This window comes from Gobio gobio (genome assembly GCF_949357685.1).
Source record: "Gobio gobio genome assembly, chromosome: 13".
In the NCBI taxonomy this organism is placed as follows: Eukaryota; Metazoa; Chordata; class Actinopteri; order Cypriniformes; family Gobionidae; genus Gobio; species Gobio gobio.
Genome location: NC_137106.1, coordinates 24,992,350 through 25,007,641, shown reverse-complemented (window position 1 = coordinate 25,007,641; position 15,292 = coordinate 24,992,350). Strand labels below are relative to the sequence as shown.

Sequence of the window (15,292 nt, the reverse complement as noted above, 5' to 3'; positions counted from 1 at the left end):
ATTTAACTTAGGTACTGTGTACTAAAACGCATTCATTTGAGATATAGAGAGCAAATTAAACGTGCATTTGATGATAACTCCCGTCTCTCAAAGAGATAATTCTCTATTTCCAGATAACAAAATTTGAGCATGAAACTTCCGCGTCCGTCTGTGATTGGTTAAAAACAATAATGACACGCCCACAGAAACCAGCAGGGCCAATTAGCGTTTCCGTAGCGCCTGTGCAGCTGCGCATGCGCGCTTTGGAATTTTCTCTCACACGTGTTTCCCGTGGAGCAGACGGACGCACGCGGAATGGTAAGATGGCGGCGGACGGAGGCCGAGCTGCGCTACCCTGCGCCTTCAACCCCAAATCACAGCAGTTTCTGGCTCTGTGCGCACAGGACGGGAGACTGCGAATATGGAATACCGACAGCAAAACTCTACAACAGGAATACGTGCCTTCCGCGCACCTGAGCGCAGCCTGTACCTGTGTGACATGGGGGCCGTGCCGAGCAGTTCAGGTAACGCAGTGTTCGGGGTTCAGTCGGGGTATGCGGCCTGTTGTATCGCAGTGCACAGTTACAGGGTCTTCAGTTCGCTGTGTATTTATCCTCCATGTGATCATAAAACTGAAAATGTATTAATTAAGAATATCTATGCCGGGTGCTTTAGAGCTGCGCTCGTGGAGGGCGCTGCGCACATGTTGCGTGTGGCACATGTTCAGACACAGGCCGCGAGACGCGCAGATACAACACGAAATCCAGCATAAAACCTTTAAAATCACTTCACCGATTCCTAAAGGTCGGTTGCACACATATTGGGGCTCGTGAACATTGTTATTGTCGCCTGTTGGTTGTCTGTGGCTAATAACGTAGGCAGAAAAGGTTGATGTTGGCTAAAGTGATGATTCGCTATAATATATTTTATATCTCAAAATCATGTCAACAAGTCTGTTTTAGTGTTACTTATTTTTGTTGTTTCTATTTATCAATGTTGTATTTAAACGGACTTTGGCAAACTAACACATGGTCACATGGCTGCACAACGCTTACTCGTGAACTTTCTCTTGTTGCCGTTTAGTAAAGTGTCTATCAGAGATCAGTGTTTCTGTCAAACTGATGTATAGTAACATCCGGAACGTCATAGCCGTTGATTCTAGTTTGTGTTAGAGAAAGACAAAGTGACTATTCCATTGTTACTAGTAACACATACCAATTGTTTGACTTGGAGTTCTTTTCTGTTTTGATTAAGATATCAAACATTAACTTGTTAGAATGTTTTCTAATTTTGCTTGGTACATGTGGGTTTACTATTTATTTATTAGCTAATAATAGTTAGTTGTAACTATCCAAGTGGTTATTTGTAACTGCTCCAGTTTCCTTGTGCAAATAGGTGCTAGAATGTATGTAATGGATAATAACTAATTACTGTTAGCTTGATGTCTTTTTTTAAATACTTAAAGGCTTAAGTTAATAGTCCTTATTAACTAATAAAGTAACAAAACATGCTACTTTAAATGTACTACTATCTAATGAAGTTTCTAGTGAAATTGAAAAAACTCTAGTCACCATTTGGATTTATTTTCTAGTTATGTTAACACAGCTCTAGATAGCTTACATGCATTAAAGCCGCCTTAATGGAAATGACTGGGAACATTTTTAAAGAATGATCAATAGACCAATGTTTAAATATTTATAATTAAATAACACGCTTCTATTTTGGCAGAAGGGATTGTAATTAATGGTAATACATATTTTTTTCCTCTTTTATGTGTACTTTAGGATGTTCCACAGAGGAAGAGGAGAAAATGTGAGGCCGGGTCGGCAGTTGAGCAGTCCGATCTGTTGGCTCTGGGCACTGCTGCTGGGTCCATCCTCATCTACAGCACAGTGAAGGGAGACCTGCATTGCACTCTGGTAAGAATTCACCAACAACTGGTCCTTATGATGTTTGGCCAACGCAACTCAAAGATTTAAAGGGTTAGTTCACCCAAAAATGAATATTCTGTCATTAATTACTCATGTCATTCCAAACGTATGCCTTGCCCACCCAATCAAAACTTAGGAACGGATTTTGTTAATCTATTATGATTTGTGCATTGATTAAAAACAATCTGAGGTGGGCTCTATGTTAAAAGGTTCGATGAAGGGATGTAGAATGCCCCAAACAATTACATAAATAACACCTGAAAATTGCAGTATTTTTCCTTTATTAACTGAAAGTAACAACGCGGCGCGTTACATGCTCGCATGCTTCAATCTGTAGCCGAAAAGCAGAGGATGCCAATCACATGAGCGAAAACAGGCAGAAATTAGGGATGGGCATTTCAAGCTGAAATAATATTCAATGATTGCTGGGAATTATTCGATTATTATTTGAAAATCGAAACTCCTCCCCCACATGCACGCATGTATAGGCTACACACACAGAGGAAGAGAGACCATTCATGCTCTCAATCTGTATGATAACAAACTGTTTAATTCATTATTAACTCAAGCCATATAATTATTGTGACATGCTGAAACATATGACTGTTATTTGACATCGCCCCAAGTTATCATAACCGTTATATGCCACAAGTCTACAGTGTGCGTGTGAGACAAAGTGTTGTTCTTCTGTTGGTGTTTTTTACACTGGCAGTTTAGTTCGAAATGGGGCACTGTTCGCATGAAAAATTGCTTGTCATACAGAGTTTGGTGCGCACTGAGGTACCGAACCTGAGAACCCACAACCTGAGTTCGGTTGCACTTGAAATGTGCTGCGATTCATGTGAAAGCAACACTTGGGTGCGCACATGTTCAGGAAGAAAAGTAACCAGCGCATGCATTTTAGGCGATTACAATGTCAATAGTTCAATAACATGCATGTAAAGGATGATGATCTTGAAGATTTACCTTGGATGCGAGCCTGCAATGTATGCACACATAGCGAGTGCAATCAGGGCCGCAAATGAATGGCAATTCACGGTCTCCTCAAAAGAGTCTGTTTGCGAGCAGCAAAAGCCGCCTTCAAGCGAGACACTTACGGTAAACCCAAGGAGTTGTGTTCGTGAATATGTATCTTGTACATATTAATATACAACTCTGATTTGATTTGATTCATGCCAAGTTGAAATTAGCTTTAAAAAGTGCATATATTGCATGGACAGAGCTTGAACCTAATGTAAGTGTTTAAAATGCAGAGTTCAGTTGAAACCTTGCCCTCTTTGGCTTGCTGTTAAACTAAATGTACGAGGAAAACTCTGAAATAAGAATGCGCTGTTTATATTTTAATCTGTTTTCGTTTTTGCGGTTAAAAACGCAAGACGCCGGTCTAGAGACGCGTTTAAAAAAAAAGTTATTTTAATTTGAGTGCCATGTTTTAGAATGCCCTGTCATACACCCAACTCTGCAAAAGTTTGAAAGTGAGATGTGGGCGCAGCAGTCAAACAGGGTGATGTCTAGGGGTATCTTTACATTAAAAATGATAGAAAAGTAGCACAATGGAATGAAAAATACATTCTGTGTGACCTTTTAATTACCCATTTCCACGCAATTAAAATTGCATTCATTCCTATAGTAACATGTAGGCTTCCATTCTGTTTTCTTTCCAAATTGTCACTGGAAAGTAGAAAAGTCCACCCAGGAAATCTGCCTGCCCACCTTTTCTATTGGTGCCTAGAACCGGGCCTGTTCCAAACCCATAAGACTTTTGTTCTTCTTTGCAACACAAATGAAAATGGTGATTTTCTCTCTTCCTCCATTGAAAATCTATTCAACCAAATCATAAACCTAAATTAAGCGAATACGGTTGAGCTTCCGTTTACCATATTTAAGTGTTCTATGCATGTTCGCAGATCATTTATCAGAGTTTATGTGAATAAGTCTAAATTTAATCTGTTTATCATATAAAGCAATCATGTTTCTTTAGAAGACTTGCATTAATCCACTCAATTCTAGGGATGAAACAGTATGGAAATTTAACATCATGATTATAGTGACCCAAATTACCACGGTTATCAATATTATCACGGTTTTGTTCAAATGAGATGAAAGTGTTCAAAAAGAACAGGTGCACACTTAAAACATTTGAACTAGTTTTATATTTGAAAATCAACAAACAACAAATAAATCAAGCAGCTCTATGCTCTTTTTAAAGCTAGATTCTATTCTGTGGGATTTCCTTCCTTATAATGGCCGTCGTCAATAGCAACACATAACGCATAAATAATAATAATTTGTCGTAAATATAATCTCTAATATTATGTCTGTAAATATATTCAAGCAATATTCTCATCAGTGTTCAGCAATGATGCATTTTAATCTAGCGTATTTTGTGTAAGAGCCCAAACAGTATCCTAGTGAAATAATATCCATATTTCCATATGATTTGACAGTTTATTTTATTAAATATCAATTTAATAGTATGCATCATACCTGACACCTAGATTAACACTTTACAGTCAGTTTTATGACGGTCATTCTCTTCAAATGCTATTGAAGTCAGAAACACGTATAACGTTACCAATGTTGTATGTAACTTTAGAGACAGTCCCTAAATTCGCCAGCGTTATGCCAGTCATATCAGATGCGCTGTGGTTCTGCTGTTTGTTTGAAACCATTTTCGCTGCTGAAATAGAACAAAAACAGTCAACCACTGTATGATGATTGAATCTCCTGCATACATCGCACGTTTATCTCTGCTTTGAGTGCAGATTTCAGCGAGTGAGCGCGGCGCGCGCTCTGAACAAAACTCTGGCTAATCTGAACACCTCTGATTATGAGACGGCATTGCATTCATAAACTCAAAAGAAACATGTGTAAGTGGTTATAATGCGCAACGCGATTTTAACAGATGGCTTTTGAGAAGACTATAATAAATTCAACAGCCAGAGTGGCTAGTGTGCAGCCGAAATAACGTTACACCCACAAATGGCGGTTGTTAATGTCAAGCCCTGATTATCCCTTAAATGTCACCCTAGTCTTGACTGAATTTGTTCGTTCACTTCATGTTATTATTTCCCAGACGTAGTTTTGGTATTGAGGTCAAAGTCCTCTTGCCTTGTGTTCGTAGTTTTGAAGTGTTCCGCCAATTACAGCGACTTTCTTCTGGCATGTTCTGCAGACAGGGTGACCATCTTCGATTAAGTTTCCCTCTGGACTTTTGTAAAAGCCAAAATATGACCACACCTCAGATTTGGTCCTTTTAGAAGTCTGAACAATCTCCCGGCGCTGTCACTGCCTTCTGCCATTTCTTTTCATTCAAAAGACAGCGCTGCGCTGCGCCAGACTGACGCTGACTGGACAAGATTTACCGCAAGTTTTCACAATCGTGATAATCACAGGCGGTTTTAATGATAATTAAATTTTATACGATATTACTAACCGCCACTAAATTTTATCGTGGTTTATCGTGAAACCGGTAATTGTTTCATCCCTACTCAATTCATATGGATTTATTTTACAATCTCTTCCTTAAGTTTGTAATAACCCTGGGGAGAAAGTAGTTCACCAAACTAAAAAAGACAGATATGAGTGATTTCTGTTAATATAGGTGAAATTAAAAATGTTTGTCATCTCAGGATGGAGGACACAGTGGACCGGTGAACAGTGTCCAATGGCATCCAGAGGACCCCGTCTTATACAGCGGCTCAGATGACACACACATAGCCGAATGGGATTTGCAGAAAGGAAAAGTTAGTTGGTGAGTGTGTGCAGTTATTTGTGTTGGTTGTTTGACCAATATAGGTTTCCTCATGTTTTATTCAACATAATAAAGTTGTGTATCTGATTAACATGCGAACATGTTCTGTATTCAGCAAATGGAAGGCTGACAGATCAGCCGTCAGTAGCTTGTGTATAAGTCCAGATGGAAAGCTGCTGCTCTCAGCAGGAATGACCATCAAGATGTGGAACCTGGAGACTAAGGAAGTGTACAGGGTGAGTCTGACCTCTATGCTATTAGCAGCCACAGGTAAATAAAAACAGAAAAGTTTCAGATTTAATAATACCTCCCAAATTTGCAGAAATTCACTGGTCACTCTACCATGGTAACGACTCTCTGCTTCGCCACAACACGACCCCCAGACAGCAATGGGATGTACTTTCTGTCAGGAGCAGCTCACGACAGGCTTCTGAGTGTGTGGTATGTTACACCTTTACTAGCTAACACAGAAATAAACTCATAATGATAATTTATGGTTGGTGTGCAGTTCATTTCAATTTGGCCTTTTTGAGATTAGCAGCATTAGCTAATAATGGTTGGTGTGCAGTTCATTACAATTTGGCTTTTTTGAGATTAGCAGCATTAGCTAATAATGTATCCAATTAAGGGATGCACCACAATTTCTATTTTGTGAATTTGGTTATACCTTTGTAAATCATAGTTAGTGAATGTTTTCATTTGGAGACTTTGAGCTTTGGATACAGGGCTAAATGGTCAAATGCACACAAAAATGCCAGGCGTGGCAAGTGTACGTAAACCCAGTTGGTTTTGTCTTAAAGGAACACTCTACTTTTAAAAAAAATATATGCTAATTTTCCAACTCCCCTAGAGTTAAAAAGTTGAGTTTAACTGTTTTCGAATCATTCATCCGATCTATGGGTCTGGCGGTAGCACTTTTAGGATAGTTTAGCATAGATCATTGAATTTGATTAGACCGTTAGCATCTGGATGTTACTCGCGTTACTCTTCACTGCACACAACCTGAGGGACTCCAGTCTTTTTGATGAGACATAAATAAAAACAACCTACCTCATGCCGCAGGAATGGTACAGTGACGTTTTTAAACCGCGGTATACTTTGAAAATGCTAACCGGCCCATGCCTACATATAAGGTTTTGGCCTTATGGCCCACTCATAATCGTGTTAAATAATTGTGATTTACAATATTGAACAAAGGTAGAAATCTTGTTCCAGGGCCCTTATGGAAGACCCTTATAGGCCTCTGGGGCCCCCTGTACACAGTCCCCCTTTCTCAGTCTATGTATTTTGAGTAAAAAAAAATTATATGTGTTAATATTTACATGTAAAACTGATATTATGTTTAGTTGACAACAACTTTGCATTTTTAACTAGATATTTTCTTGCAGAGTTTCACACAGCTCATTTTATGGTAGAACAGGGGTATCTAACCCTGCTCCTGGAGGGCTACCATCCTGAAGAGTTCCGCTCCAAACCTGATCAAACACACCTTAAAAATCTAACAAGTCTTCATAGTTACTTAAATTGTTTTATCATAATTTACATTGTTTGATTAGGGATGGAGCTAAACCCTGCAGGACAGAGGACCTCAAGGGCTAGTTGAGTTGCCCACCCTAGTTCTACCATATAATGAGCTGTGTGAAACTACAATAATGCAACGACCAGTACAGTCGGCCCAGTTTACCTCGAGACACCACTCATTGTCAATACAGTGGATAATCCTTTTTTATACCCTAATAGGGCAACGTGTGCTGGGAGATGCCATTCATAAAATCCAAACTATATCATATATTTCAAAAAATCCTTTGGATATGTTTTACTGAAGTCTAGGTGATGTAAAAAGTGTCATGAAAGGATTTTTTGCTGATAATTTTCCACTCTTGCCTGTTTAAGGGTTAAGACAGCTGGGTCATGATATTGTATCTGAAATCTGAGGCTCAATAAACTGGTGACTGATTTAGTTCCTTCTGTGCTATTCAGGCAGGTGAGGTCTGATGGCAAAGACAAGAACTCAGTGGTGTCATTTACCCTGACAGATGAACCCCGACACATAGACCTTCAGACATCCAGCCGCAAAGATGAGGTGAGGATTTAATGGGCTTAATCCTTATCCATGATTGGAGTTATGTACTTGGGTTTTGACACCTCTCTGTATGTTTATCAGGCTATGAGGTTAGCAGTGGTGTGTAAGGATGGTCAGCTTCATCTCTTTGAGCACTTTCTAAATGGGTGAGTCTGTCCATCTTGTATTTATCATTGGAAATGGTTATTCTTGAAAACAGTTCAGTGAAGCTCATGTTCATATTTTTCTTCCTCAGGATATGCAAGAAGCCGCTGTCGCCAGTGTGTTCCCTGCAGGTCTCCACTATGAAGGGAGACTCGCCTGTGCCTGTGCCTCTGCTCGCAGCTGCTTTGTGTGCGGACAGACAGAACCTGATGCTGGCGTACGGACATCACCTGCAGCCTGTCATGGAGAAAACTGTAAGTACAGCACAAACTGATCATTGATTTTAGTGGGTTATTCAATTGGGCAATTATCTAACATGCCGTTTGTTCCCACAGCCATTTAACACGTCAGAGAGACATGCGTGCTTAGTCCGAGATGTACATGCCACACTTTCTCTCTCTGTAGACACAGCTGTCACCAAGGTAAGACCCTATCTATGCCATTAATACATACTTTGTTACATATTGGTCATTTGAGATTAATTTTCAAACACTATCTGCAGTGTTGCATACCATATTTGTAAAACTATTAAACACGGCTTATTTCTGATTCTGTATAATTATTACACAAATTTTTTTAATCTGTCTACCTGAGATATTTGTACTGATATTGTACTTATATTTGTAGATATTTGTGTTGTTGTAAACACATTTGTCACACTGTAGAACAATTTAACTGAACAGCAAAAAGAAAAGAAAAAAGGGATTGTTAAAGTAGTGAAATATCTAGGGCTGCAACTACTAGTTGTTGATGATAATTAATAATGAAAATCATCGACAACGATTCTCATTATCGATTAGTCGGGTCTGCCACCAACTTCCACCAGTCGTGCCAAATTACAGCACTGAATAACTCATTTCGATGGACAAAATGCATCTAAAAATAGTGGAGTGGGAACGGAGCGAGCTCCTGCTGGAGCAGTACATGATCCATGCGCCCAAAACATGAGAAGTCTTTATTTTAAGCTTCAAGTTAATGCATTAGCGTTTAACATACTCTGTCATGCTCTTTGACAGACGCATGTGCGCCCTCAGCACAAAACGTTCATTTTACAGGTTATATCCACTGATCTATATAGAGAACAGTGGTTATATCTTTATCTGTAAATGTTACTAATTCACGGGAGTATTTCCATTTTGCATGAAAGCGCATCGATCTGACATTAAGCTTCAAAATTCACTCAATGAGTATCTGTGCATTCGCATCAAACAGACAGAACGCAGTCGATACGGAGACAAATGTTCAGTGCAAAAACATTAATTTAGCTGAAATATCTGCCCTTGGACGCTTAATTTAGGTTTAAGAGTCAACATGTAATTCACATATTTTATGAGAGTACAACTGTAAAGGGAAAACGGCGTGTAATTGAATATAAATGGAAGATGTTTCTACAGGATAAAGAAATTACAGTAACAGGTTACTTTGCTCATAGCGTGTGTTCCTGCAGAACATTCCTCTTATCTGGTAACACTGAGTTTGTTTGTTTTTTGTGTTTTTCTTTAATATTATTTTAATGTAGGGATTTAAACTGTCCTTTTGCATAGTAACTTATTTTGCACATAATGTAGGCTCTAGCATAGATATACCCTTACGAAAATTAACCATGGTTCTATTTGATAGTAAAACCATGTTTTTTGCCTTATTGATTACCACACAAATACCATAGATAAAATGTGGATTGAAGCAAAGCTATGGTTAATTTGGTAACCATGGAATAACTACAATAACTAATTATTGTTTAAAGGCAATATAATAGTTTTATTTATTTATAAAAAATTATTGTTTTTGCCTTTTTATCCGATTAATAGAAAAAATTATTGGCTGATATCAAAATAATCCCAAGAAATATCATAAAAAGGTGTCCAAACTTGGTCCTGGAGGGCTGCTGTCCTGCAGACTTTAGCACCAACTTGCCTCAACACACATGTCTGGAAGTTTCTAGTATACCTAGAAAAACCTTGATTAGCTGTTTCAAGTGTGTTTAATTGGAGTTAGTTAAACTTGCAGGACAGTAGCCCTCCAGGTGCAGGATTGGATTCTCCTGATTTATAAGAAATTGTAACCGGTTACAGCATATAAAATGTACACTATAGTTAAAAAATGTTGGCGTCGACAAGATTTAGAAGGAAAAACCCTCATACTCCCCAAAGGTTGCATTTATTTGATCAAAAATAGGGAATTATATCAGTATTTTAATCATTTAAAAGCTGCATTTTCAGCATCATTACATCCTTCAAAAATCATTCTAATATGCTGATTTGCTCCTCAAGAAACATTATTTATTATCAGTGTTGAAAGAATGTCTTACTGACCCCAAACTTTTGAACGGTAGTGTATATGTAAATAACATTGTTAAATAAGTTCACTGTCAAATTACTAAATCAACTACCCTCTTTCCTCTGTAACACACTAGTACAGTAATGGTTTGGTTTATTGACATTCAGAGTGCATTCATTTGAACATCATTTTCTAGGTGAAGACACCAGTTGTTAATCAAAAGAGCAAAGTTTTAATACCAGGACTTCCAGGACACAAGGCACCAATCAAATTAACTCCAAATGAAGCAGAGAAAAGGAAAAAAGGGGCCAGTACCACAGAGGTAAGGCTAAAATGCTTACATTTTATCCCCAAAGAATTAAATAAGGAATTTATTTAAACTGTTTGAAAAATCCTGTCAATCTTACTCTAGATGTCTATTGAGGAGCGATTGGAGCAGATTGAGTTGAGTGTCGGGAAGGGTGCTGCTAAAGGCTCGTCCTCCCTGCAGACAGACAGTTTTGCTGTACTTCTTGTACAAGGCCTAGAGAGCAAAGACGAGAAGATCCTTAACGTAAGTTACACTACTCTGGCTACAAACATCATGCACAACAGATTGTTGTAGCCAGCTGAAAATGATCACTTTGTCTAGGTTCATAGACCATTTGTTAATGAACGCTGTTTGTATTCTTATTTTGATTCATTCCAACAGAAAATATTTCAAACCAAAAAAGAGACATTGATAAAGAACACTGTTGCCCGGTTACCACCCCCAGTTATCCTGCCGTTGTTGGAAGAGGTATGTTGTCATTGTGACATTGTTAAATACTATGCATTTTATACAAACTTCAAAAATCTTTTGAATCGTGTATATATATTATATACATTTAAATTATTCTATGGTTGTTTCTTTAGCTGGCCAGAAAACTGCAGGGACATCCGTACACGTGAGTAAATTTTCACTTCATTTTTAGCCTTGCCCAGAAAATCCTGAACACGGCAACGGTGAAAAACTGTTTAACGGTCTAACTCCTGAATTCAGTACTACATAGTTCACAGTCTTTGTAATGTGTTTCAGCAATACATTTCTAACATTTATAATGTGTTTAGAAACAAATCTCAGAATTGCCTTTACAGGGACTTAAAGGTTTTAAGGCATTAAACTTTTTGTAACGTGATTCTTTTTCTGTCTGCAGGGCTATGCTTGTAGTTCAGTGGTTTAAGGCTGTACTTGCACAACACGCATCATACTTGTCTTCGGTAAGTGCGTGTGGACCTCTATACCTGTCAAATAGATTTTCATAATGCAGATCTTAATGTTGCGCCAGTGCATCTTTAGCATTGTATCCATAGATCATATTTCTCACTTTTTGGGGGGTTCCTGATTTGGTCTGTTCATCTTGTTTCCCCATAGCTGCCGGATCTAGCGTCTCAGTTGGGCCCGATCTACCATGTGTTTGAGAGCAGGGTGAAGTTATTTCAGCAGCTCACCAGGCTTCATGGCAAATTATACCTGCTTCTAACACAGGTGAGCTGCTCAACACAGGCAACCAGAACAAATGGCTTGCGCACTGATTTTTTTGTTTGTTCACATTGTCATATTTTTCCACTAGGTGGCGACAAGCAACAGCGCGCGGAAAGTGTGTGAAGTTGACAGCACAGCAAAGCTGGTTTATGAAGAAGGTAATGAACTCCTTCATTTTTTTGTAACCGTACCAGTTTGTTTCTGCATCAAAATGCACTCAAATATAAAGAACCTAATTTTATCATAAACAGTTTAATCAATTTAGAAGTTTAATTCGTTCTTGATTAGTGGTTTAATCAACTGAGTAGCTTACTAAAATGCATCGGTCTGTATGTAAATTGATTAGCTTTAATCTTTATTTCCTTTTAAATGTGTATTAATTTGCATATTTCTGATTTGACCTGTCAAAATAGCCTTGAATGCTGACATTGCAAATGTAAATGACCTCTTCCTTTTTTTCTTTTCTATAGAGTCTTCAGATGAGGATGAAGTTTCAGAAGATGAAGGGCGTCCTGAGGATGACTCTGATGTAAGCCACTCTCACAGTTTTTCATTCTGGTGTGTTTGCAGTGTGGCATTATGGGATTGTTCTCATGTTGACTTGTCTTTTCAGAACTGGGAGGAGGATGAGGCAGCAATGGAAGTGACAGGAGACAAAAAGAACCACAAAGAGGAGGAGGAGGAGGATGATGATGAAGAGGAAGATATGAAAGATGAATCAAAAGCAAATGGAGATTCAGATATGGACCCTGAAAATGAAAGCGAGGAGGAATAATACCCATAAATCAGGCCGCTGGATTCAAAAAAGGACCCATACATTTATATATGATTTCATTTTATTTTCCTTTTGTTGAATTTTATTGTAACAAAACAAAAGGTTATGTTTTATAGAATTTTCGATAGCCAGTGCAGCCTGGACTTGTGGTTGTCTTTCTCAGAACAGTCACGAAGGGCGTGTGACCCTCATTTTGGGTGACTGACGGCTCCTCGTGCGAAGAGAGCACACACATTTGAGGTCCATTCGGGTCACTTTTCCTTTGACCTGTAACTGCCTCTGTTTTGTTGCCCAGCTTCTATGGGATACTGTGGGTTTCCCAAACCAAATCCCCCTGCAAGATTGCATCCTTAATCGGGCGTCCGATGTCCCTATGGTCCGAGCATACAAGCTTATCATGATTATGCCCATCAACATTGTCCTCTGCTCACATCTTTAATTTATCTGTTGTCATTACTCTCTCTGTCACAGTCATTTCTCATGTTTGATTTCTGTGTCCTGTGTGTGATTTCAGATGAGGGTTTTTTTTACACCCTCTGCAGTCATGACCCGGTTCTCAGTATTGAGAACAAAAAATGTGAACCTCTCCCAGTACAACATGAATATTAAAAACACAACACCAGAGGCGTGTACGTTAATAATTATACAGTGGTTGCGGTGAGCATCAACCAAAACCTTTCATGCAAACAATATATCGGCGACTGTTGTACAGTTTAAATGAAATAAATACAGTTTTGTTCTCATCTCTTGTTTGGGTTCATTTAAACTTCACATCTGGCTCTAAATAACAGCACTCTGGGTAATGATGTTAAATGTATCAACCTGAAGAGTGTGCATGTGTACACTGTACAAAAGTAATTGGTATTTGTAAAATGTGATGCATAGCGCTAAACAATTTCATCAGCTAGAGTAATTGCAATCTGTTAATTTTTATAAATGCACACATCTAGTGTAATTATTCTCCAAATCCTCAATTTGATACAATTTTCAATTTCAAGGTCAGGGTCAATTCGATTCTCTATTTTTACTTTTTTTTTTTTTTTAAAGTACAGTTTGCTATGCCATTTTTTAGACTAGACTTTTATGCAATATAATATCTGACCTTTGTTCGCAATGTACCACACTACATTGTCAAATTAAACTTGTATTAACAATATAATGTAACAATAACATATCTTTCTTCAGTCAATTGAAAACTTGGGCAAAATAACCTGCCAACTATTTTCTCTTTTGTAAGTGCAGTCTTCACAGACGACATTCAAGTTCACAACAAAACAAACAAAAACAAAACAGCCATGTCCATAGTTTTTTCTGAACAATTAAATGTCAAACTATTTCCGAAAAGTAGAACATATACCACACTGATAACTACTTTTTACCCCCTGAGAATGATGACTATTTTTTTTCATTATTTCATGACAGATATGTTGTTTAGAGCTGCTCGGAGTTGTCAAAAGCCTTCAAAAAAAATGTATAATAGAAGAAGACAACTGTAACAAGTTTGCAGTCTTCTTAAAGAGGAATATGGAAAGAGAACTGCTAAAATGTTAATTCCAAATTTAGACGGAAGAGTAGTTTGTGTTAGTTGTTGGTTTAACAGATAAATCTATGTTTTTGTGGTGCCTGCGGTCGGAGATGCCCTGCCATGTTAGTCGTGCTGCCAGTGAAGAATATGGTACATGCACATAGCAGAGCTTGCAAACTGGCTTTTTTGTCGACAATGCGAACGTTGCCAACATAACTCACTGGAAATCCAAAATACTTCCACACCGGCGACTTCAGTGAAAGAGGAGGGGGTTCAAGTTCTGTCGATGGGCAGTGTTGGGGAAAGGTACTTTGAAAAGTAATGTATTACAATATTGTGCTACTCCCTTAAAAAGTAACTAATTGAGTTACTTTTTAAGAAAAGTAATGTGTTACGTTACTTTTGCGTTACTCTTTCTCACTTGGGCTGGGCTTGTTTTTGGTTTTGTTTTAAAGGGTAACTAAACCCCTGCTCAGAGCTTAACTCCACCCACTGGCAATTTTCAAAAAATGCTGGAAAAGTGGGCAGAGCCCGGCGGACACAGAGGGGACAAACCGAGGGCGGGGCTGAGCGGAGGGCGTGCACCTGAGACCCGCAGTGACGGATTGATTGACAGCTGTCAGACTCGCGAGTCGCAAAGATGGAGAATGACTGGAGTGACGCCAGCTTTGCAACAGAGCGGTCATTTCACCTACCTTCACCTGAAGTGGAGGAGGGTGGATTGTCTGTAACAGACACAAACCCGGAGCCTTATCAATGCGAGCCGCTGCTCAAACTGCGTTAACTCCCGATGCCGACGATGCTAGTGAAGCAGCCGCGCAAGAGAACTGACCTGATCTATCTGCGTCCGCGGCAACCACTTGCGTGTCAGGGTTTGAAAGCGCGTCTCATGTATGAAAATGATCTGTACACATGACGGGCGGCAATAATATCGCAAGAAAAGCCTGACGTGTACTGACAACTTCATTATTTAACCGTATTTTCTTCAATACAATGTTAAAGCAAGTGTCAAGTGAGTTTCATTCATAATGTTTCTACTTCATGTAACATGACAGTTCATACTGGAGTGAAGCCGTTCTCATCGTGTGATTGGGGGAAACATTTCTGAGGGCGTGGTGAGCTCGTGCCAGGGGCGCGGATAGTGAGCCGTTGGAGGTACCATCCTACGTCACGATGTACCACAACGTCCAATAGGAAAATTCAACTGCAGTAGCCACCGTTCAACCTTAAGAGGGCAGCACTTTGGCGGTTTTACACCATATTTTATAGAATTAAAACACTTTATACTCAAATGTCAAAACATTTACTCGAATCAATGAA

General features: G+C 38.8%; 1 protein-coding gene across 1 annotated transcript; it reads left to right on the top strand.

The window, feature by feature from the left end:
- Positions 1-258: 258 nt before the first annotated feature.
- wdr43 (WD repeat domain 43) lies at positions 259-13,190 on the top strand. Its single transcript, XM_079833035.1, has 18 exons — positions 259-503; positions 1,764-1,898; positions 5,543-5,664; positions 5,780-5,900; positions 5,987-6,105; positions 7,645-7,747; positions 7,829-7,893; positions 7,983-8,145; positions 8,227-8,313; positions 10,365-10,490; positions 10,581-10,721; positions 10,860-10,946; positions 11,063-11,094; positions 11,344-11,407; positions 11,562-11,675; positions 11,761-11,830; positions 12,143-12,201; positions 12,286-13,190. Exons 1-18 carry the CDS (start codon positions 303-305, stop codon positions 12,445-12,447), a joined length of 1,971 nt encoding a protein of 656 aa, XP_079689161.1. The 5' UTR covers positions 259-302; the 3' UTR covers positions 12,448-13,190.
- Positions 13,191-15,292: the final 2,102 nt, after the last annotated feature.